This window comes from Nicotiana attenuata, unplaced genomic scaffold, assembly GCF_001879085.1.
Source record: "Nicotiana attenuata strain UT unplaced genomic scaffold, NIATTr2, whole genome shotgun sequence".
Lineage (NCBI taxonomy): Eukaryota > Viridiplantae > Streptophyta > Magnoliopsida > Solanales > Solanaceae > Nicotiana > Nicotiana attenuata.
The window spans coordinates 18187-43642 of record NW_017671168.1 but is presented as its reverse complement, the minus strand read 5'-3'; the positions used below and the strand labels follow the sequence as shown (position 1 = coordinate 43642).

The 25456-nt window shown below is 37.2% G+C and overlaps 2 protein-coding genes and 1 long non-coding RNA gene across 3 annotated transcripts in view; 2 read left to right on the top strand and 1 right to left on the bottom strand.

Moving 5' to 3' along the window:
* Positions 1–11241: 11241 nt before the first annotated feature.
* LOC109206403 (ycf3-interacting protein 1, chloroplastic) lies at positions 11242–19184 on the top strand. Its single transcript, XM_019369225.1, has 6 exons — positions 11242–11612; positions 11692–11736; positions 12686–12799; positions 16391–16471; positions 17711–17878; positions 18783–19184. Exons 1-6 carry the CDS (start codon positions 11313–11315, stop codon positions 18870–18872), a joined length of 798 nt encoding a protein of 265 aa, XP_019224770.1. The 5' UTR covers positions 11242–11312; the 3' UTR covers positions 18873–19184.
* A 613-nt stretch (positions 19185–19797) lies between these two features.
* Positions 19798–21226, top strand: LOC109206399. The gene has a single exon (XM_019369224.1). The coding sequence runs from the start codon at positions 19933–19935 to the stop codon at positions 20875–20877; it is 945 nt and encodes a 314-aa protein (XP_019224769.1). The 5' UTR covers positions 19798–19932; the 3' UTR covers positions 20878–21226.
* Positions 21227–23801: 2575 nt separating this feature from the next.
* LOC109206398 overlaps positions 23802–25456 on the bottom strand; it is a 2377-nt gene continuing 722 nt past the window's right edge. The window contains exon 2 of the long non-coding RNA XR_002064855.1: positions 23802–24053. This is a non-coding gene — a long non-coding RNA (uncharacterized LOC109206398). The remainder of the gene's footprint in view (positions 24054–25456) is intronic.

Genomic DNA, 25456 nt, shown 5'->3' with positions numbered 1-25456 from the left:
GATATGTGATGCACAAGGATTCTGTCGTGCGGCTGTTGTTAGTGGGTTGCACGAGGTTCTGCCGTGCTATTGCTACTATTGATATATTGCACATGCGGCGTGACAACGTAGGGTAGTGTATATATATATATATATATATATATGCTTATATGTGGGTTGCGCATGTGGCGAGACAAGGTGGGAACATTATGATGCACGTGTGGCGAAACAAGGCGGGCACTCATTATGTTATTATTTGCACACATGGCGAGACAAGGTGGGCTATGTTAGGGATTGATTGTGATGATTTGTGATGGCCTGGGGCATTCTTGTTGTTTAATATTGTGTTGTGGTACGCTTACCTGTACGAGCTTTATCTCATGGAAGTTGTGAGGAAACATCTTACGTGTTGTCCGTTCTTTTCCTTACGCTTATTAGCTAGTAGGAACTATGTTAAAGCACTTGCACAAGCATACACGTAGTTGAACACTCCTATTGGATGTGAAGTCCTCCTGATTTTGCTGAGCATAGATGTACACCCTCGTTTATTTGTTATATATGTGAGAGTGGCTCTAGTTTGCAAGTGAGTTGTCAGCATGACCATGAGGTTGATGGGGGCACAGGATGCCAAGTGTTAGATTTCAGATGCATGGGACATCGTGAGCTGTAATTTGTCCGAGATTCGGTACTTCGTGGAAATTGTTGGATAGGACCTGATGTGAACACTGTCATAGGACCTAAGTTATTGCTTACCTTTACTGTAGTGTGAATTTAGGATTTGGGTTTGTGTTTTTGGTCGCCCTTCTATGTCATTATTTTGGTATTTCCGCTGTTACTTGCTGTTTTCTTCCCTTATTGTGATTGTAGTATTGTTAGCCATTTCGTGTAGTCTTTATATATACATCATGTTCCGTTGTTCCTATATTTGTACAGTTTATTGGACCGGTAGGTGTCTTGACTGTTCCTCGTCACTACTCCACCGAGGTTAGTCTTTATACTTACTGGGCACCGCTGTGTGTGCTCATGCTACTCTTCTGCACATTTTTGTTGTGCGGATCCAGGTACTTCCACTCAGTCTTATCATCCTTGAGGCGAGGTGCTTCTGTAGAGACTTCGAGGTATATCTGCCGCGTCCGCAAATCGAGAAGTCCCTTTCTATCTTTCTGTAATAGTATAGCCCTTTAGTAGTTTTGCTTTTGTTAGACATTTCTGGAGTTAGAGCTTCTTATGTATCTCTTAGCTTGTGATTCACGGGGTTCCGGATTTTGGGAGTGTTAGGTTGAGATTTTGCACTGTTATATGCCAGGCAGCATCTTAAACACTATTTTATTTTTACTATTTCGGTTTTTAAATTATTTCTTCTGCAATTGTTGTTTATATTCTGCATTGTTAGGCTTACCTAGTCGTAGAGACTAGGTGCCGTCACGATGGTTCACGGAGGGTGAACCGGGGTCGTGACAATAACGTATGTCTAACTGTTATGTCATTGCTAGCATATATAGCACTAAATAACCAAGAGAGATTTTTGGGTTTTACCTCAATCATTGCATGTATGGCCTGATCATTCCTAGTGAAGTTGTTGACGGTCACCATGTCATGATTCCATAGGATAACTAAACCACCAGCTTGCCCAATTGCAGGAACCTCAATCAACTCAGTGAAGTTAAATTATTCTAAGATAGATATATGACTCTCCATTTTAGTCTCCAACAAAGCAACTAAACATGGCCTGTGGGTGTCCATAAGCTCTCTAAAGTTCCTCTTAAAGTTGGCATTGTTAGCTTCTCTAACATTCCAAATTATAAAATTGTTTGGTTGATTCATGGAGTGATTATTGATTGGGTTGTTGTTGTAATTCCTCCTGAGGGAGGGGACTAGTATCACCATATTTTTTCCCATTGTTGGATCTTGTGGAGGTCATATGTCCAATGAACACTTGTAAAGTGTCACTGGGGAACTGAAGATAGACTTCTTGTCTAGCATCTCCTTGAATATGAGTATTTTTACCTCGCTTAGGCTTGAAAATGTGACTGCTGGTTCCCCCAAGTGTGGCATGTTGTCCTCCTCCTCTCCTTCCTCTTGGAGCCCTTCATGATTTTGCATGTTTGGTGCTTGAGCTAGATCTTCCATTGGATCTAGTTGTGGATCTTGTTGTTGGTTTTGCATGTGTTGTGCATTCCATTGAGTGAAGATTGGATTCAGTAGCATTAGATCCTCCGGTGCAAAGAAAGGAAGATTTAGAGGTGGATTTTATGGGACTTGTTGGTTGGAGTTGCTTGGAATGTTCCACATGTGTTGCATGGTATTCACTAGATTTTGGTTCATCGAGGGTGCTAGTGGTTGAATAATATTGTTCATCCACATTTGGTTGATGTAATTGTTCATGGCAAGGCTCATTCCCTCCAAGATTAGTTGAGCAAGATAGTGTGTGTTTTGAATTTTCAATATGGACTACTGTCTATTGATCTCCATGTTGAAGGACTGTCACGACCCAATTCCCAACTCGGTCGTGATGGCGCCTCTCGTGAAGACAAGGCCAGCCAACAGAACAACAACGCCTCTTTCAAAAAAATTTTAAACATAAATGATTAGATAAATACAACTTAATGACAATAACAATCGATATATATACGACCCAACACAGCCCGACCGGGGTGTCACAAGTCACGAGCATCTAAGGAAGTCTGAACACGACCACAGGGTCAATAATATACAGAATAAAGTTTAGAATCAAAAGACGAAGTCCGGTGCCGCGAACGCCGGCGGTCACCTTGCTCAGCTACGATAGAAAATCCTCAACCAGCTCAAACCCGCTACCGGGTAACCAATACCTGCATCTGCACGCGAGGTGCAGGGAGTAAAGTGAGTACTCCAACTCAGTGAGTAATAAAGGTAAATAATAACTGAGCAGCAAGAAATCACGAAAGGCACTCCATCATGCTATATAGAATAGTGATACCCTTTGAGAAAACAGTAAAACCGTGAAATCCTTTAGAAAATCTATCTGGGCTCAGTTAAAACCTCTTTTGAAAATGTCTTTTTCAACAGTTAAGCAAATGAATGCGAAACAGATAGTGCAAGTCAGCACATAAGTCAGCCTCTCGGGCACAGCACTCCATCAACAAATAACACCAGGTTATCAGGTAAGCAGTGCAAGAAGTAGCATAGAAGCCAATGAAATGCGAGTGCAGAATGTCATGACACGTAATACAAACAGGAACCAATGCATGAGTGCAATGCAATGCATATGACCGCTGCGGCGTGCAGCCCGAGCCATCCATATTTAACGTCGACGACGCTCACTGGGGGTGCGTACAGACTCCGGAGGGGCTCCTACAACCCAAGCGCAATATCAAGCCATCTCGTGGCATCAACCAGGCCCTCGGCCTCAAAATCAATGTAACACCGCTGCGGCGTGCAGACCGAGCCATCCATAGTCCAGAAATGCACATGTAACACTGCTGCGGCGCGCAGCCCGATTCATGCTCAGTCCAGAAATGCACATAAGCCACTTGCAATAAAACATGGTAGTTCTCAGCTCAAAACGTCAAAAAATATTGTTTCAGTTTTCAAATCTTAGAAAAACGGCTGAGTTTGCAAAAGAGTATTAAAACCTTGGACCGAGATCAAATAATATGCAAAGTAATGCGAAAACAGTGATATCAATCCCTGAAGGATTCACATAGTTGGCACGAAGCCCAAACATGGCAATCAACCCAAATTATGATGATAACAAGTAGTTTCAGTCAAATACGTAGTAATTTCATCAATCGGGACGGACCAAGTCACAATCCCCAACGGTGCTCTACCCCACGCTCGCGATCCGGCGTGCAAGTCACCTCAATACAGCACTATGATGTGCAAATCCGGGGTTTCAAACCCTCAGGATATCATTTACAATCATTACTCACCTTGAACCGGTGAAATCTCTAGCTCGCGATGCCTTTGCCCCTCAAATCGGCCTCCACGCGCGTCGAATCTAACCAAAATCAGAGCGAATACATCACAATATGCTAAGGGAACAATACCCAATCGAAAACAATCGAAAAATAGCAAAGATCTTGAAACTAGCAAAACCCGAGCCCGGGCCCACTTCTCAAAAAATTACAAAATTCACATCATCGGATTCCTTATCTCGCCACGAGTCTAACCATACAAAAATTATCCAATTCCCATAACATTTCGACCCTCAAATCCCTGATTCTATCCAAGAGGGTTTTCTATACTTTCCAACAAAAGTCGCGGATTAAACACCAAAACTAGTGATAGATTCAAGTTATACAACCAAAATTGAGTTAAGAATACTTACCCCGTTATTCTCTCCAAAAATCTCCCGAAAAATCGCCTTATCCGAGCTCCAAATCGTCAAAAATGGCAAATGGGATGAAGTTTGGACTTTATTCTGCTGCCCAGGGATTTGTTCTTCGCGTTCGCGGTCCTCCTCTCGCGTTCGCGAAGAACAAAGTTCCAAAAATTCATTTTCCAAACTCTGCTCGGACAACCTCTAGTGTAATGGTCATAACTTTTTACACACAACTCCAAATGACTATTATAATATGTTTTTGGAAACTAGATTCAAAGAGCTACAACTTTCGTTTTTGAATCATCTTCAAATTCATTGTAGATTCAGAGATACGAGCCTCCACAGTAAGACCTGCGCAACAGAATTGCCTCTTCTTCGCGAATGCGAGGCTCTCTTCGCGAACGCGAAGAACAAAACCCCAGAAGCCAAATCCTTCTTCGCGAACGCGAGGGGACCCTCGCGAACGCGGAGAACAATACCAGATACCAGCTTCAGCCATTGCAAAACAGCCCGAAATGATCCGAAACCACCCCGAAACACACCCGAGGCCCTCGGGACCTCAACCAAACACGCCAACATATCCCATAACATTATTCAAACTTGTTCCAACCTTCGGAATGCTCAAAACAACATTAAAAAACCAAATTTGCATCGGATTCAAGCCTAACAATTTCAAGAACTTCCAAATTCCATTTTTGATCAAAAACCCAACCAAACCACGTCCGAATGACATGAAATTTTGCAGACAAGTCCAAAATGACATAACGAAGCTACAGCAGCTCTCGGAATTCCATTCCGACCCTCGGATCAAAATCTCACCTATCAACCGGAATTCGCCAAAATACTAACTTCGCCAATTCAAGCCTAATTCTACACCGGACCTCCAAAATTAATTCCGATCACACTCATAAGTCACAAATCACCTCCCGAAGCTAACCGAATCACCGGAAATTACCTCCGAGCCCTCTAACTCATAAGTCAACGTCCGGTTGACTTTTTCCAACTTAAGCCTTCCTTAAAGAGACTAAGTGTCTCATTTCTTATCAAAACCAATCCAAATCAACTCTAACACACCAAATACCGATAACGAAATATTAAGAAGCAAAAAATGGGGAAAACGGAGCGGTAACTCATGAGACGACGGGTCAGGTCGTCACAAGGACATTGCATGGCCTTGAAGGCCCAGTTCCACCCACGATTAGTGGAGGTCTTGGCATTTTGGTGATGTTATTGTATTATATGTGGGATGTCGTCTAAGGGATTGGGAAGGTTTGTAATGATTGTATCTATTTGCGTTGGATTTGAGGGAGGTTGCGTGAGGGTTTTATCCAAATCTTGCATGGATATGGCCTCCGCCACTCCTTTCATCTTCCATGTGTGGAATTGAAGATTGGGTGAGAGGGGTGAATTTTGCATGTTGTTTATTTGTATGAGAGTCTTTATTAGTAGGGTAATTATTGTTAATAGGATATTTGATATTCTCTTGGCATGCCCGATTGGTTTGTGTGTGATTTTCTTCCAAATCAATTTCATTAAGCAAGGTATTTTGGCAATTATCACTGCTAGTAGATTGTGCCAGGTTTTGGACACTTGTAATGTGTATTGTCATTTTGTCATGCAAATTTTTGGAGTTTTGATTAATTTTTGTTTGATTATTTTCCAAAACCTCGTGCTCCCCTAGTGGATTAGCAAAATTGCTTTCACCTCCAGCGGATGGTTTTGCATTTAGATTTTTTACAACTTTTGTTTGGGCATCACTGTTGTCGACTAAAAATTGATTTACTACTGCATTAGGGTTGTTGACATAATTTAAATGCTGCGTGTCAAGATACTTACCAAACGAAGCGTCATACATGTGGACATTAATACCTAGGACTATGGATGGGCTAGCCTTATTTTTGAACTGGTTGGCTGCTTTAGATTTGCCTTTTTTAGGAAAAGAGGCCGTCAGCCACTCATGGGCAGTGTCATTCCTGGGTTGTGGTGTCTCCAATGTTGGTTGATATCCCTTTTGCTTGATTGGTTGAAGGGAGTAGGAGCAGCTCTGGCATGTGTGTCCCAACCTTCCGCAGGCTTTGGATAGGATATCATCTCCTTCATATAGGATAGGTTGCTTATTGTGGCCAATCATTATGAAATTTTGCAGTGGTTGCTCCAATGGTGATTCCACACAAAGCCTTGCATATCTTCCTCTTAGTGTGGCTGATGTGCATGCATCCACTTTAAGTAATTTGCCAATGCAATTCCCAATTTTTGTTAGAATAATTTCATCGCAAAATTCCGTGAGAAGTTGTGACAATCGTACCCATACTGCTGTGTAGCTTTGATGTGCTTCTTTAGCTACAAAATTGGGCACCCATTTTTGTACTGAAAGGAAAAAACCATTGATAAACCAAGGTCCATTTTGTAGTATCTTTGTCATGATTTCCTCCTTAGCCTACTTAACCGTATAGTAATCTTCTCCGAGATCAATTAGTGAAAAGTTTTCAATTATCTTCCATATGTCCTGTATTTTCTTTTTCAGATAGTGATGCATTAGGCGCTTACCATGAGTTTTATAATGACGGAATATTTTCAAGGGTTGTACATACATTTCCTTTCGTCATCAGATAGGATTATTTGTTTCATGTTGTGGGACAACTCCTTTGGATTAATGGCTTCCGATTCTGATGATTGAATGTCCATTGAAATTGTTGAGATCCCTTCCACTATTTGTGTGGTGTTAATGAAGAATTCATCTTGAAGCAGTTTATCTTTGTAAGATAGTGTATTTAGGGGTTTGTACGTTGATTATATCAGGGGGTTTGGGAGGAATTGAATTTTGGTTTCCTGATTGTTGTTTCAGTGAGAGGTCATGTCACGACCCGGATTTCCCACCCTCGGGGGTCATGATAGCGCCTACTCGTAGAAGCTAGGCTAGTCACAAAATGTAGAAATCTTAATTCATTCATTTTAATCCTCTTTAACAACTTAAAATATACAGGTGATCAACATTAAAATAATTGCGGAAGATGCAATCAAGCGGAAGACCTAGTCAAATTAAATACTAAAATCAGTACAGAACTGCTAATATATGCCTCTACCCAGAAACCGGTGGCACAATAAACACGAACTGTCTATGAGTGCTACATTAAATGTCTGAAAAAGGAAATACAGTCTGTCTCGGAAACAAGTGAAATAGAACATAATCATACATAGAAGAGAGCGCCGGGCCTGCGGACGCCTGCAGGACTACCTCGGGCTCTCTGACTGGACTGAAGGCTGGCTCCCCGAGTGCTACTGCCCAAATGCTGATCCGGTATCTGCACATAGCGCAGAGTGTAGTATCAGCACAACCGACCCCATGTGCTGGTAAGTGTCTGGCCTAACCCCGGCAAGGTAGTGACGAGACTAGGACCGGACTCCAGATAAACCTGTGCAGTTGTATAATATACAACGAAAATAGCAGGAATAAACAGTTTAAATGGGAGGGGGTACATGCTACGAGGAAAAATGTCAAATCTAGCATGAAATAAAAGAGAGATGAGAGAACAACTCAGAATCTACAACAAAACAATAATAATACTGTTGCGGCACGCAACCCGATCCAATATAACATTGTTGCGGCATGCGACCGATCGATATTTAGTATTGTTGCGGCGTGCAACCTGATCCATATTTAATATTGTTGCGGCGTGCAACCCAATCCATATATAGTATTGTTGCGGCGTGCAACCCGATCCATATATAGTATTGTTGCGGCGTGCAACCCGATCCATATTTTCATATACCTTTAGCAACAACCATACCAAGAGTCCCGACAAGGGATCAACAATAAACTACACTATCCCGGCAAGGGATCAACAATAAACTACCCTATCCCGGCAAGGGATCAACAATAAAAGTAAATACGTCCCGGCAAGGGAGAATCAGCTATAACCAATCTTAACTCAACCTCTATTCATCTCAGCTAACATCAATATTCAAATCATAAGTAATTCCCACGAGAACAAATTTAATCCTTGCTCAATATCGAGAATCATCAATTAAAGCATCCGTAGTATCATATAAGAACACAACAATATCAATTTAAGACTCACGTTCATGCTCGACATCAACGTATAGATACCCGTCACCATGCCTATACGTCATACTCAACAAGAAGCAATTAGCAAATAGGACTCAACTCCTAATCCTCAAGCTAAGGTTAGACCGAACACTTACCTCGAACTTCCACGGCCAACTCAATCCTCAAACACCGCCTTTCCTTTCGAATTCGGCTCCAAAACAATTGTATCTATACATAATCGACTTAATAACATCAATAAACGCCCAACAATCCAATTCCAATGCTCAATTATAACTTTCCAATCATTCTTTCCAAAAATCCAAAAATTGACCCCGGGCCCGCTTGGTCAAAACACGAGGTTTGGACCAAAACCCGATCACCCATTCACCCACGGGCCCGAATATATAATTTATTTTGAAATCCGACCCCAAAACGAGGTCAAATTACCAAATAATCAAAAAGCCCTAACTTTGCCAAATTCCCCAATTTTCTACCATTAAAACCCTAGGATTATTGATAAAAGTTGATGAAAAACATTAGATAGTTGAAAGAAATCAGTTAATGAATACTTACTTGTGATCTGGGAAGAAAATCTCTTGAGAAAATCGCCCTACTTCTTCTATTTTTTGTGAAAGTTTTAAAGAAAATTTGCTGAAGTTACGTTTTAAAAGAATCACTGCCCAACTTCCGCATCTGCGGTGCATGGGTCGCACCTGCGAGACCGCACGTGCGGATGATCGATCGCTTCTGCGAATATGACTAGGCCCCGCTGGGGCCGCATCTGCGAGAAAGGGACCCGCTCCTGCGGAACCGCATCTGCGAGACTCGACCGCACCTACGATCCACTGTGCGCACCTGCGAGTCCGCATCTGCGGCCAAAGAACGCAGGTGCGGTTACACCAGAACTGGTGCAACAGCAGTGTTTTCCTAAGTTTAAACACCCCGGAACCTACCCGAAACTCACCCGAGCCCTCGGGGCTCCAAACCAAACATGCGTACTAACTCAAAAACATCATATGAACTTATCCGTGCGATCAAATCGCCAAAATAACATCATAACCATCGAATTAAACCTCAAAATCAATGAAATATTTCAAAACTTCTTAAAACATCAAATTTTGCAATTAAGGCTCGAATCACGTCAAACGGATTCCGTTTCTTACCAAACTTCACAGAAGGCCGAATACATACGGAGACACCTAAAGTTGGCACCATTTTTCATTTAGACACTTAAACTCGGGTTAATACCTATTGAACACCTAAAGTCCTTTAAAAGCGTACCAGTTAGACACATTTAGCTGACATGGCAAAATGTGTGTTTTTCACTCTCTTTGAGCGCGTCCACTACTAAAAAAAATTAATTTTTTTTCCTGTCGCTTTCTCTTGTTTTTTTCCCTTTACTCTGGTTTTCCTTGAAAAGGACTACCTTGCCGGAAACTTTCACGGTCGGTGGCAAGCCCACATCTTCTCCACCAGAAGATCACCACCAAGAAGTTAACTTCCGAAAAATTTCATTTGGATTCTCCAATCTCCACCCAGTTTCAACAACATCAAAATCAACTGCAATTTTTGTTGTATGATAATAGAAATGCTTGTTTAAACCGGTAAATCAGAAAATTTTGGGTGAGATTTTTAATGTAATAGTAGAATAAGCAGAAACTTAGTGGAAAGTCAGGACAACTAAGTTGGCAAGCATCGCTAGTGGGTGCAATCGAAGGGCCTTACCAGATTTGTTTTTCTCTATTAATGGCGAAGCTTCACCGGATTTATTTTTCTCCATTAATGGAGTTTCCTTCTGGGTCATATGTGATTGTACAAAATCTTTTCTATATTTCTGTTCAAGAATCTCATTTTAACACTGGAGGCAACTGATTTTTAAGGAATTTAAGAAAAATTAACAGGAAAATCGAAAGAAAATATCGGGAGAGAGAAAAGAGATTTGGTTGGAGGGGGGGGGGGGGTTCGAGGAAGACGACTTTTTGTTATTCTCTTTCCTCCTACTTCTCTTTTCCTTATTATTTGGAATAAAAAAATTCACACGTCATTGTCTCATTGGTTGTTTTGCTAGGTCGGCCGCGTGTAAAATGCACGCGTTTCATATTTTGGATGTGTCAGCTAAATGTGTCTAATTGGTAAACTTTTAAAGTACTTTAGGTGTTCAATAGGTATTAGCCCGAGTTTAAATGTCTAAATGAAAAATAGTGCCAATTTTAGGTGTCTCCGTATGTATTTCGCCTTCACAGAATTATCTTAAATCATATATAAGACCTGTTTCGGGCGCCGGAACCAAAATACGGGCCCGATACCAACATGTTCTAATCAAATTTTATTTCCAAATTCCTTAAACAATTTCAGAAAATAATTTTCTTTAAAAATTCATTTCTCGGGCTTGGGACCTCGGAATTCGATTCCGGGCATACGCCCAAGTCCCATATTTTCCTATGGACCCTCCGGGACTGTCACATCACGGGTCCGGGTCCGTTTACCCAAAACGTTGATCGAAGTCAAATTAATTCATTTTATAGTCAAAATTTATCATTTTTCACAGATTTTCTCATTTAAGCTTTCCGGCTACACGCCCGGACTGCGCACGCAAATCGAGGTGAAGATAAAAGAGGATTTTAAGACCTCGGAATACAGAATTCAATTTAAAAGCAAGTGAATGACCTTTTGGGTCATCACATGTCACGCATTCTCTCTTAATTTTGGTCAACTGAATCCATCTTTATTAACTAGGTAGATATTTTATGTTTAAAGTTTGAAAGCGGTAGAAGAGACTTATCAACTTTATAATCTCACACTAATGTTAGTTGTTAGGAAGTTTATGTATTTTGAATACAAAAGAAGGTTAAAAATAAAATAATTGCAGGAAAAAAGAAAAAAACCGTCACACATTTTTTTTTGGGTCCTATTATCGTTTCGGTTAACTCTTTAACAGCAAGTAATGCTTTATCCCAAGTAAAATATTCAGTGGCCATTACAATGGCCTCAAACATGCTTCAACTGTCACTCCCACAAGGTGGTTCCTCTTCATCATCACTACCATTGTTACCCTCCTCCATTTATGTCTCACCCTTCACTCATCAACGCCGCCATTTTTCTCTCTTTAATGTTCAAAAATTTCGGTTTCGGTTAAGCAGAAGCACTTCTTTGGGACCTCTTTTTGTGAATAAAGAAGAAGACAGTGCAACTTATACTGTCACAGAAGAAGAAGATGATGATGATGATGATGATGCTGACCCAGATCCTCAATCCCTTGAATACGTTTCTCAAATTAAAAGAGTATAAACTTTTTTGCTTAATTTACCCAATTCTCTTGTTATACATGTGGTTTGTTTGTTCAAAATTGTATCTTTTGTAGGTTTTGGAGCTTCTCAAGAGGAATCGGGATATGCTCTTCGGTGAGGTGTGGCTTTATTTTCCTTAACCGCTTATGATTTTTTCTTTTAATTTTGGTGCATTTGGTATGTATTGTAATGTTTTTTTGCAAATAACAATTTTTTGCATCATTTTTGAATGTTTGGTTTGGTAGAAAGGTTTGTGCAAAATGTGGGATAAGGTTTGAGGATAACGTTTTGGGCAATAGATTTTTGTGTTTTAAAAGGTAGCAATAATGCCAAAGTATTGATTGAAGAAAGTTATATGAATTTACGGATGATATATTATGTATAAAAGGAGAATGACTACATTTCTTTATGTTACTTGTACCAGTAACCGGGTTATGGCCGATAACCTCTACTACTTCACCAACAACTGTCCCTTGACCAACTCCACATCTAATAGAAGCAAGCCCTCAGTTAGAATGGAATTCCATCTCAGATTGCGCTTATTCTGGAACATTCCTCACGCTGCCCGAGACTTCAGCCCATAAGTGAAGAAAGTCATTTTTCCCATTAATGAAAAATATTTTCCTTGAAAGAATGATTTTATATTGTTCATGGTGAACATTTTTCGTTGACCTCCATACATGCCCTTTGAATTTTCGACTTGTTTAAGCTCTCAGTTTATTTTGAAAGATCACTTATTTTCTTAAACTCACCACATGTACTAAGTTTGGAATGCCTTTTGCACATTGAATTGTCTCTTTAGTTAATGGTATATGAAAGATGTTGATCTCCTTTTTTTAGTACCACATCAATTGACTTAGCTTGGATTGAAGCTTAGTTACATTAGGTCCGGGCGTCCACGCAGGAGTAAGTGTGAGATTTAGGGAACTGTAGTTTTGAGGAATCTTAACTTGCCCTTAAAGATAAATAATTTAGTATTGAAATGAAACGGATCTGCATAGCTAGCTCTACGGGTAATTCAAATGTCAATTGTGTCTCGATTGACCTATTCTCTTGGGTTTATTACAGGTTAAGTTGACTATAATGATTGAAGACCCCAGGGACGTTGAGAGGAGGCGGCTGCTTGGCATTGACGATGAAAATGCTCCAACAAGGGATGACTTAGCTGCTGCTTTAGAAGAAGTAAGTCTGCTCTACAAATGCCTCAGATTAATGCTGACCAAATTATATGGCCTTTTGGAACCATGACTGTATTTCTGCTCCTGAACTATATTTCTGGTTGCTGCTTAAAAAGTTGTGATCTGGTCCTGAAAGTGTGACCTGGAATTATGACAGCATATTTGTTGCTACAATATGGTTATCTCTTAAAAAGAGAAATATAGGACATCTAATAAGTATAGATCATTTGGTTGAGATTGAGGCATAACTGATAAATTGATAAATAACAAGAGTAGAACATTTTGAATGTGAAGTGTTTAATCTGATGCAGTTGCAAAGGGAAGTTCTAAGCAAATGAAAAAGTTCCGGACCTTTTAATGGAGGAATCTAATAAAGTAGATCACAAGATAGAAGTCAGCTAGGTAATAGTGCAACATAATGTTTTAGAAGGATTTACAGTGTAATATATTGGAGTTGATGGAGAAGAGTTTTTCGACCCTCTGATACGTGCAGTAGGATATTAAACGTATAAGAGTTCTAGAGATGTTTTTGTAGTTTTTCTCTTGCCAACTAAGAGCTGCTTGGTAAGAAAAAGAATACAGTTGTTCTTTCGTTTTGTTTTCAAAATTTTAAGTTTTCAGGAAGCACTTTCAAAGCAGGACTTGATATTAAAAGAACGAAAACTGATGTTAACACTTGTTATAGGAAATATTATTTTACAAGCTTCAATTGTGCACTGAAATAGGTGGATATTTGAATCACGTTGATTACAGAAATTGCTCAACTGAACGAGAGGTTCTCACTGAAGAAGCAATACCACAATTTCTCCTTCTTCTGTCACTGCTTCGTATTACTCCCTTCATTTTCTCATTCTTTCCTTCATCTTTTTTCTTCCTTCAACAGCATTTCCCCCCTTCTTTCCACTTCCCTTTTTGTGTTTTTCCAGTTTGACTAAGAATGTTTTCCACCAAAAGACAAGTTATATGGAGAACAGTTCATTATGAACTGCTGAAACCGTCCTTTCTGCATTAAGGACCTTGTATAATCAATAGGTTTTGTAAGCAAAAAGAATCTCAACATCTTTTCATCAAGTGTTGCAGAGCAAGTGGAAATATTTCCTTTGTAAGTGTTTTCCAATAAAGGTATCAAGTAACTCTACCCCTCAGGTTTTGGGTTAGATTCTCATATTTCTTTCAAATTCAATAACATCTTATAACATATCTAAGCAATCTCTGTCAGAATGCATGTCAATCATGTTATTAGTTCTTGTGATGTGGGAAATCCACAAGCCTCTCAGAGGTAACTTTTGAGGAATAATACAGCAGAAAGGAAAGGAATACTTCGAAAGGGGGAACATAGTTAGGAAAAGGAAAAGATAAGATGTAAGATCATACCACTCCTTAAGTATCATGCTATATGGGAGACAAGAGTAAGAGGAAGGGGTCCTCCACTTCTAACCACGATTTTGGAGATTCGAGTCACAAGGGGAAAAAGAGTGGAAAATTTCCACTGTTGGTCCCTGCGGTGTGGTTTGAGATTAGTGCTACTATATCAGAAATGGAAGTGTCATACTATATGGTAAAAGTTAGGAAAAAGAGTAGCTAGGGAAGATTCTGCATTACTTGAAATATAATAAACTTTTGTGATGTTAACTCTAAACTTAATTCTATTCTTTATAAGATCCTTCAAACCAACTATGCAACCAACCCTTTAGTATCTGCCAAACCATGATGAAGACGAATGAAACTAACACTACAACAACCAATGCATCAAGCCCAAGTTAGTTGGGGCCAGCTATATGAATCTTCACTATTTATAGCGGTCCCAGAAGTACCTAATGTTGTTTAAGAGTCATCATAAATTGACTAGCTTTACACTGGGTATCAACTTACCACTACTTTCCACTAGTTTAGTTTGGGATCGGCAACATGAGCAAGTTTAGACAGGCCAACTTAAAAGGAAACTCACACTCTTCCTAGGAAATTATATGCAAGATCTTTGGGAGTTACCACAATGTCATTCAGATTAAAGTTTCATGAAGCATAGAAGTTGTAGTCAGAGCAACTAATTCCGCAAAATTCTACTGATATTATTGGAGTAGTTGATCAAATTCACAACTACATCATAGTACGAGAGGAATATTCTTGTAGAATGTATGTGGATTTCTATGTAAACCCCAGTGACAATAAAGTGAACTACACATGTATGTGGCATTAACAATGATGCGAAAGGAGATTGGAATAAATTATAGCAGGGAAAAGCGTTAGTTGTCAAGGGGTTGCTTTGAATTATGAAGGGCTTCATTTTATACTATTTGGAAAATTTATATTTCGACATCTGTTATTGGTCTTGCACTCACATTACATTATGTTTACTTGATGGTCTATAGGTCTATACTCCCTTTGGATTTTTTCTGATATATTACAAGAAAATGTCTCTCTCTCTATGTGCTTGGTAGGGATAACTGCTATATGTCTATAACACAATTTCCTACTCCTAAATGTATCTAAGCTTTAGGAAAAGATTGATCGTTCATATATCTCTAGAAACAATTTGTCCTAAAATCTGTAGCATCGATTGTGATAACTCTCAGAATAATGTTTGAAGTGTAGGAGAACATTCTTTTTACTTTTGGTATTACTCTACAACATCCATATGTATAGAGAACATTCTTTTACTTATAACTCAACTGACACTGTTGTGTTACATAATTTACTTCCATGAAATTTCTTTTATAATTTAAGCACTAAACTGAAGTTGTATGGAAATCCATGCTAAGCTTTCCCTTTTTAAAAAATTTGTATTTGTGTACCATACTAACCTCTTGGTACTTTATTAATATTAATTTTATCTTACTATATCCAAAAAAAGCTGATTGAACGGAACTTTTTGTTGTAAGCAAGTGGATCTTTGTAACAATGTGATAGTGGATTTAAACTAGCAGTTTGGAGAATAAATGAACCTAAAATAGGCAGTGAGTCATAAATATAAGTTATCAGAAAATTTATCGATGTTCACAAGGAAGATAACTATTATATTAACTATGCCTTCCACCCCATTTTATGTGGTACAATTTGACTAGCTCTCGAGAGTGAATGAGTTAATGTGACTTAAATATTTTATTACTAAAAGAAAGCACTTAACTTCTCATTGAAATGTGTATCAAGTTTTTTCAGTATGGAAAATCTCACATCATCATCTGAGTGTGAATTTTGAAATGTGTGAATTGTATTTCAAACATGTTATTTGCAGAACTGTGTCGAAGATTTCATGACCTCTTGAAAAGGAAATGTGCCATAAAATGAGACAGTGGAATAGCAAAAAATTTAGAAGCTCTTTTTTTCTTGCTTTGTCCACCTTAATAGATTCTCAATGAGTTTTATATGTATAGCTATAGATCAGGCTGTTTCTATTTGAATGCAAAAGAAGAATCTTTTTTTGGACCAAACTACTATCTATTGAATTTCTAAAGTTCCTTGATCAGCAACCAGTTGATGGATAAAGGCTTTGGTTGTCTTTAGAGTGCTTATTAACGTTGCAGTCTATGATTCTAAGTATATATATCCCAAGGCCTTGCTAAATTCTTTATTTTTTTATTTTTTTTTTTGGTTTCAGATTAATGAAGGAAAAGTACCAAAAGATTTTGCTGCTCTGCAGATGCTGGCAGAAGAGATGAATTCATGGCCTAATTTGGAGGTACTACTGTGACTTCAAACATTCTTCTTGGCATAATTTTACAATTAAACATGATGATAAATGCTCATAATCCAGTTCCGATTTTGTGATAGGGCTAGCGTTTCTGCATAGGGGGGCAGAAAACTCTTTTTTTTATTGGGGAGGGGGTGGGGAAGGCCGGTGAGGGAGAAACTAATTGCTCTAATAAGGTTACTCGATTGTGTTATCCCATAGCTTGATTGGACCAACAAATGCATGACTAGGGTTTATTATGACTCAAATTCATCAGTAAATGTTTTGGTATTTTAACTTTATTTTATTCAACTGCATTAAATAATAGGTTGACAATCACAATATCTACTTCATGAAGCACATACATGCAAGGTATAGATCATTCTAATATAGTATGTTGGTTCACGACGCCAGAATCAGATAGACTTACTTAATATTGTGGGTGAAAGGTGGTGAGGGATAGCAATAGTGTAACTCAAGACTGTCAAAGATTGAGAAGTATCCAATCCAGACCATGGATAAAATATGTTCTTGCTTAGCATTTTAAATTCATAGAATATCAAAAAGTTACTCCTTTTCTTATATCTAGACTCTTTTTTATTAGAGTTAGCTAAAGGTAAATGAGATTACATCTGATAAGAAGTTTAATGTTTTTTTTCCTCTTAAGAGGGATGTCAACTTCTTGGGGAGAGAAATCTCAAATTCTTGATAAATTTGACCCGATAGTCAAGTTTTTTCCTAATTAAAGTTATCCTAACAGGCAATGTAGGTTTGTTAGTGATACTTTATCCCTATTAAAGACAAATTCTAAGCCATCTAGTCCATAGTGTTGAATTTAACATTTCACGCCCAAAGTCGGTTATATCAAAGGAAAAATTTAATTGCATTTGAATTTTTGTAACAATGATGTATTGGTTGAATAGTTTCTCCTCAACTTTAGATTTCAGGATAGTTTTATATCTTTCTCAAACCATTTGCTGCAACTTTTCTAAAAAGTAGTGGAATACATTTTCTTTGTTTTTTTCTTTCTTTTAGAAATTTCAGACACCAGTACTATTTTTTTTCATGTATTAAGCTTTTACTTTATCTGGAGAATTCCATTTGCAGGTAATATTGATTTCTTTTTCATTTCTTGAAATCGGATGAGACTCCTTGATTTACATCCTCTGGAAAAGCGATGTCTTTGTAGTGTCACCAATTTCATCATTTAGCCAATTAGTAGTTTTATTCTATTCTTGTTGGATTTAGGTTGAAGCTACAAAGCAAAATAAGCCTGGCAGATCCCTGTATGCAAAAGCCACAGACACTGGTATCGATCCAAAAGAGGCTGCTAAGCGGCTCAAGATTGACTGGGATTCAGCAGCTGAGATTGACGAGTCAGCTGAGAGTGATGAGCCGGATGTTCCTCCAGCTTTGGTTAGTTGACGAAATAATTCTTAGACATTTTCTCTGGTTATCCCTTTTGTTATGATTGTTCATTACTGTTTCCGGTAATTAGCTTACAATATGTGGAATATGTTAAATGGACCAATCTGACATGTTATTGTTGGAACATGTCAAAACTAATATGTCCACTTCTTTTAACGAGTTTTGAAGTCATGGCTAAATCCTAAGTTGCTCGGACTCGGGTGCGGTTATCCATAGGGGTGCAGATCTAGAGGTCGGATCCTTCATATCTAAATTTTAAGATTTGGAGTACGGATCTAGGTACAGATACGAGTGGTTGGATTTGGCTATATCTAAAAATAGAGCTATAAAACTATGCCAAAATTAAGAGACACTATGTGGAAAACTTACATGTAGGTTGTAGAATGCAGTAACTCAATCTTTTATTCTCAAGTTGTAGGCAGCCATCTTGAAATCTGCAGTCACTTTTGACTTGAGAAATCAAAATGCAAAATCTTATCTCTAATATCTTTGTAGTTTGTAGTCAAAGCACCTAACGTTGATTGACCAGATCTGATATGTATCTCACACCCATACTAGTGCCGGTATCGTGTCGACATAGGTGAGGCGCCACAAATGAAGAGTCCGCTACTTAGACTAAATTCAAGTTAAGCTGGTAGATGAGAAATTTTTTGGCTTCATGCCTCAAATCTTTTCATATGCCTTATAATGTAGCTCCATCTATATACCAATTTCTTGAAGATTTTCTCGACTATCAGTTTAGTGGAAAATGTGCTTAATGAAGTGATATCAGGTGCTTATTAAGTAGCACTGAATAAGATTATGCACTTGTAATTGTGAAACATTGCCAGATATGTTGCTCTCATTACCGCTTCTTTTGGAGCTGGTTCTGACGAGGGACAATTTCATGCAGGGATATGGAGCGTTATACTTGGTCTCTGCATTTCCAATCATCATTGGCATCTCTGTTGTGTTGATTCTCTTCTATAATTCTCTACAGTGATATAGCTTTTGGCATTTTTGCAGGGTCAGTAAGTTGTGTCAATGTACACGATTCGTCCTACAATAGTGGAACATGTATATTGCCACGGAAAATAGATACGTATGTCTGTTTTTATAGAGCTAATTGATTGAGTAAATTTTCCACTCTCCAGACTCCAATTTATTCTGCTTTTTCTTAGTGTATCTGTATTTAGCTATGTAAGTGAATCAGTTAGATTATAATCTTTCATATGCAACTGTATCTCTTCTCGTCTCTTCTAGTGTTTGGAATGGTTACATTTGACCACTCTAAATATTTTAGTTAGTTGTATAATTGTATTCAACCGTGTGATTGCACGTTCATTTTATTAAATTTCAGTTCAAAAGTCGGAGTTAAGTTGATTAAAATAGAAGCAAGTCATGCAGTTGGTGGGGTTTTTAATACTAGTTGAAATTACCAAAACCGAATATGAAGACATTCTTAAAGAATATTTTGATATTTTGTTTGTTTGAGCTGTTGGAGGGTTACATTGAACCTTTCATGGTGGTGGATTACTATGTTTGAAAAACTGCTTAGTAGATTTTTTTTATTTTTTATTTTTTATTTTGCTTAGGCATCCGGTATCGAAAATTCATTGGTCTGATTCATTCGGAGTCCTGCCGGGTAGACCTGAGTAAAGCATCCCTTTTACTCCCGTGACTCGAAAAAAACCTCTGGATAAGAGTAGAGGGATCTGAATTTCATAGTAGAACTTGTTGTCTACTTAGTTCATGGTAAGTCAAAGTACCACATAATAAATTTAATGAAATAGTGTCTTCACACATTGGAAGAGGATTGCTTAGTACAAGTTGTTGTCCACTTAGTTCATTAAGTCAAAGTATCATATAATAGATTAATGATATTGTGTTTTCACACATTGGGACAGGAAGACGTGAGAATCATAACTAAGAAATACAAAGACATGGCTTCCACATTCTTGGTTTAGCTATGCTTTGGTTCTTCCTTAAATACCTCACTCTATACTTGATACCAACCTCACTCACTTTCAGCTTCAGAATTCAGACAGATTCAGAATTCAGATATGCCTTCATTTATGGATATTCAAGTAGCAAATGAATATGATTTCCCCATCTCACTTCACACAAATGACAAACCCAAATCTTTTGATCCCATAACAATTCCTATCCCTTTTCCACCCTCAAAGAAGTTCTTAAGCAACAGTGTTCCAACTTCAGCAATCTCATCACCAAGATTTGCATCAAATTTATCCAAGAAGAAGGGGAAAAACCAACCTTCTCCTCTCTCTAACACCCCTTTGGCTAGGCAGCATTCTGTGGCACTAGCAAATCTCGAACGGCTCAAAGAAAACCACTTGCGCAGGAGCATGTCATTGGGTGTAGAAAGATCAAGATCAAGCGCGCCACCGGAAAAACATGCTTTTGGGTTGACAAAAGTCAATAGTGTTAAACATGTTGAGGAAAGCAAAGTTAGCAGAGTTCATAAGTCTAGTGGTGGTGGTGGTGAAGATAAAATGGAGTCTTGTGAGGAGAAGTTTAAATGTGGAGCTATGTGTTTGTTTATTCCTGGTATAGGAAAAGCAAAACAAGTAAAAGCCAGAAGGGAAGTAACTGGTATATGTGAGAATATGGGAGAAAATGTTTCAAGAAAAGTGTCATTGGAGAAATTTGAATGTGGATCATGGACATCATCAGCTATAATCAACTCAAGTGAAGATGAAGAAAGTGAATCCAATCTCTTCTTTGATCTACCAATGGAATTAGTCAGGTGCAGTGTGAGTGACACTCACTCCTCAGTGACTACAGCATTTGTTTTTGACAAGGAGACAAAAGGGGTCCTCAAAAACACCACAGCAAAAACAACTGATAGAAAATCCGATGAGTCAAGACGCCATGTTCGGTTTTCTACATCGTCCCCTGACTCTGACTCGCCCAAATCCTGCGTAACTCCACGCCTTCACAAGGCGAGGGAAGATTTCAATGCCTTCCTAGAAGCCCAATGTGTTTGATCGATCAATTGCGGACTCAACCACAGGTTTTGTAGTCGGCAGAATCCAGTGTTTCGAGGTCGAACCTTATATATATTTGCAAAAAACAGATAAAGGTAGAGTTAGATATGCATTTCAGAATTCACAATATTTAAATTCTGAATCCGCCATGGTCCATGACCATGACCTTAAATACACAAACTTAGATCATGTATTGTGTATGGATAAAACATTTTCCCCTTTCTTGAGAAGAGTCAAAGGAGCATCTTTCTACTTTATCATGTAGGTATATAATGAATTGCTTTATCTTCTTAAAAAGATCCTTACTATGTTTAGCTAAGTGGTGAAATGGAGAGAGAAATGATCTTTACAGCATTTGTAATATGATTCTTATTTAAGCTATCAAATCATGATGCGTTAATGGAAGACTCCAAACGAAGAGATGAATACTCAGCATTAATGAAAGAAAAACGTCTATACCGACAATTTATAAGCGAAATTCCAACCATGAAAACTACTTATCTATACCCTATCAAATCCATAAATACATGACATGTGTTTTTGCATTTATATAATTACACATTCTCACGTCAGTTTAATGACTTAATCATAATAAACTATACTTATAATTTAATGTGAACATAGAGTGTGCATTGTTTTTGCCTTCGAAATCGTACCATTGGCCCTAGGCAAAAAATGAATTTATCAACTAACTCAGAAAACTAGCAAAATCAACCAGAAATTCTTTAACATATCAGCAACAAGTCTGCAAAAATTTGGAGTCCAAAAGACAACTACATAATAGATAAGAGAAGCCGCCCATCCAAGTGAAACTAAAAATATCTGGCGGATATATGACATATATATATAGCTTATGCATAATATGTGAATAACTGTGTATAATCAGTATCTGATCTATGTATATTGGCTAGGCAAAATAAACAATAAATCTAACCGGCTATTTTTGTAAAGATTCCTTAATAAAATTTGCAAAGGTATTATTACTAGGGATGTAAAAAGAAAACCGATAAACCGCACCAAACTGATAATCCGAGTCAAACCGGAAAAAAAAAATCCGATGTGGTTTGGTTTGGTATTGAAAAATAAAACCTGGCCATAATTGGTTTGGTTTGGTTTTAACTAAAAAAAATCAAACCGAAACCAAACCAACCCGATAGTACATTTATATAATTTTTAAAAATATTTTTTACATATAAATATTTATTGTAATGTAATTTATAAATATTTCTTAAACTTTTTCACAGTTTTATCTTTCAATGTATTATTTCAAGTTTAGACTTAACATTCTTGAATGGTAAATAAATTTTAAAGCCCATAAATGTAGTAACTCAAACAAAGTTTAAATCAATACTAATGCTAATAAAAGAAATTCAATTCAATACTAGGAATGACGATAGTATTGGATAATTATTTTAGTTTCACATTGGTTTATAATGAAAATGCATAACTTAGTTTATCTTTTTCTGTAGTGCTTAGTTATGTAATTAATATTAGTACTTATTAGCTATTCTTATTTTAGCATGACCTATAAAGATAGTGTTTTTAGATTATATTAATTTTCATTGTGGCTTATTAATTAGCAATATTTATTTTATGTAATTTTATTATTTTATCTTTGTTATTGAATATTTTAGTATAATGCTATGACTTATCTCATATTATTGTGTTAGTTTCTTGGAAAATACATTATATAGTTGTATTTTACTAGGACTTAAGAGATATTTGGAGCACAAGTTACATATTTTATGCTATGAAGACTTTACCTGAAAAAAACCCGAAAAACCCGAGAAAAATCGAGATTGAAAAACCCGACTTTGTTGGTTTGGTTTAGTTTATAAATTTACAAACCCGACACCATTGGTTTGGTTTGATAATTGAAAAATCCGAACCAACCCGACCTATGTACACCCATAATTATTACCATAATGGTTAAAGAAAGGAAAAATTACATGGTATAACTAACTTATACACTGTATCAACTAGACATAAATACACATTGAAATTATTACAAGTCGTAGCTACTCTTTGTATTTTATAGCAAAATCTCAATGGTAAATCCAGCGTATACAGTGTATGGAGTCACATACAGTGTGATAGAGTAACTGCATATTTTAGTGCAGTATATGAGTTGATACAACAATTTAGAGCGAATGGATATAAATGATACAAGCTGATAATAATCGAACAATAACTACGAATGATAATTAGGTAAATTGTAGTTACATGTGGGCCGAGTCAATGCCTCAAATAGCCCAACCTACTCGCGCCCAATGCCTCCCAAAAGGGGTTATATATATATATATATATATATATTGAGATGTGATTTCACCATATTCCTATGAGCTAAAAATCGCCGCCTATTGGTACATTGTCTTCACTCTTCAGGCAGGTTTTACCTCCTCTAATTTTCCTCTATTTTTCAACTTTGGGATGCTGCTACCCTACTTAACATGTAAGTAATCGTTCTTTCTTCCTCTCACTACAAGAAATTTGGCTTTTAGCGAAGGGAAATTCGGTCGTTCAAAGTTAAAAACGACCGGAAAAAATTCGGTCGTCACCGGTCATTAAAAGCCTTGACGTTAAAAGTTAACGACCGGATTGAGATCCGGTCGTTGAAGATTCTTTAACGACGACATAAATTCCGGTCGTTATACGTGCTTTATAGCGACAGGATTTTCCTGTCGCTGCTTAATCATCCCGTCATTAGAAGTGTTAATGCCGAACAAGTAATTCTGCCAATGCAAGTGCCTTTGACGACCAAAACTCCCTTCGCTAATTGTGTGCCACTTTCAACAAAAATACTTTTAAAGGGCCAAATTTTTCTTCGCTAATGTGGAATATATAATTACAAAAAATTAATATATTACCAAATAGCAATACTTAATTATTTCATATGATTTTACAATCATAGACACATTCGAAAGTAAATCAAATAATCAATATTCATGAAAACTTCATTGTTAATACAATGAACTAAAGCATCACACTACCAGAAAATATACCTATTCACATTGCTTGGCATCATTTTTATCAACTCCTAAAAAGAGAACAGAATGTAGAATATGTACATAAACTATTGTGTTTAAATCACCCCTAGCAAAACAAAAACTTCTTGTTCTTCAAACTGCTTGGTACTTTCTTCAAGGATAGGATCTCCAAACTTTCAAATCCTTGATCTGATTAAAGAACAAGTTTCTGTTAGTATAGCAACAAAGAAAAAATCATTAAAGAAGAAAGAGGAGACCGCAATATATTTAGTGCGCAATCATACAAAAGATGCAATGAATATCTAATAAAGGACGCGAGCAATAACTTACTTCTACCAAATAGTCCAACAATGCCAGAAGATTTCCAAAATTAAAGATAGAGAAATCCATCCAGTCTTATTTGTGTTATTGTTGAATATCAATAATCGAAAAATTCCATCAAATAAACAAAAAAATACCAGAATATATTAAAGAATTCTAGTGACTAGAACTCACAAAGTGTATTCAAGAATATAAATTTTTCAAATCGTCCTTTCGTTACCAACACTTTAAGAGGGAATCTGAAATCATCGTTCAAAATCGCATTGGCTAAAATATAAATAATATCTTTTTATAAGCATATATATTGAAAATCTGAAGCACAAATGCTTAGTAAAACTTTCATCAGATAAAGCTAATCTTTTATTTTTACAATGCTTTTCAATATGTCATAGGTCAACCTATATTCATGTCACCTATTTATTTATTCCTGATAAGTAAAAAAAGAATTATCTATGTTAGATATATATTATATCACTTCCACCATGAAGGACATAATGCTACAACAAGAGTTCTATACTAGCATATATCAGTTGATAGATTTTGTTAGCTATTTGTGTTAAGGATAGACTTGGTTTTTATGGCCAGTTTGTATGCGTGCATTCATGCACCTTCTTGGTGCTTTATCAATTTTAAATCCATGCTTTTTCAAAAAAAGGTCTATATATGCATACAGACATTAAAAATTTCTCACCTTATGAATACATATATATTCTATTTTAGAAACTGCAATAATTATAAGTTATAACTCCTTAACAAAAATTACTTATAGCTATAGTTAGGGTAGAACATTAAGAATTGCAACAGTTTACATAGAAGACGAACAAAAAAATATGAATATTTATGATGCTATAGACCTATTATAATTGAACCATAGGATAATAGGAAATAGTTACCCAGATACGTTCAATGCGAGTCAATATTCAATATTACATATTATTATTCAATCATGCTACACACTTCGCTACAAGATTTTCTATTTAACTGAAAAATTCTGGATAACCTATAAAGAAAGATAAAAGTGGGAAGTCATTCACAATTTCTACAGACAGTGAAAGAGTTGTATATGATAGGAGGATGAAAAAAGGGACTTCAAAATAAATATTGGCAATCTCCCCAATCCCAACTGAAAGCAATAAGAAAAAATAAAAATGCAAAGGAGACACTAATCTTCTCAATTTGGGGTTTAGGGGGGGGGGGGGGGGGGGTGGGGGGTACGGAAGACGTAAAAATAAGTGACGTAGGTAAGGAAAGTAAAGTTAGGAAGGTAAAGA

Bases quoted from the DNA above. Each gene is read 5' to 3' on its own strand.
- LOC109206403 (XM_019369225.1), top strand. From the start codon at position 11,313: ATGGCCTCAAACATGCTTCAACTGTCACTCCCACAAGGTGGTTCCTCT. The intron at 12,800-16,390 runs GTAAGTCTGCTC...TTTTGGTTTCAG, and splicing joins TAGCTGCTGCTTTAGAAGAA to ATTAATGAAGGAAAAGTACC. The intron at 17,879-18,782 runs GTTAGTTGACGA...AATTTCATGCAG, and splicing joins CGGATGTTCCTCCAGCTTTG to GGATATGGAGCGTTATACTT.
- LOC109206399 (XM_019369224.1), top strand. From the start codon at position 19,933: ATGCCTTCATTTATGGATATTCAAGTAGCAAATGAATATGATTTCCCC.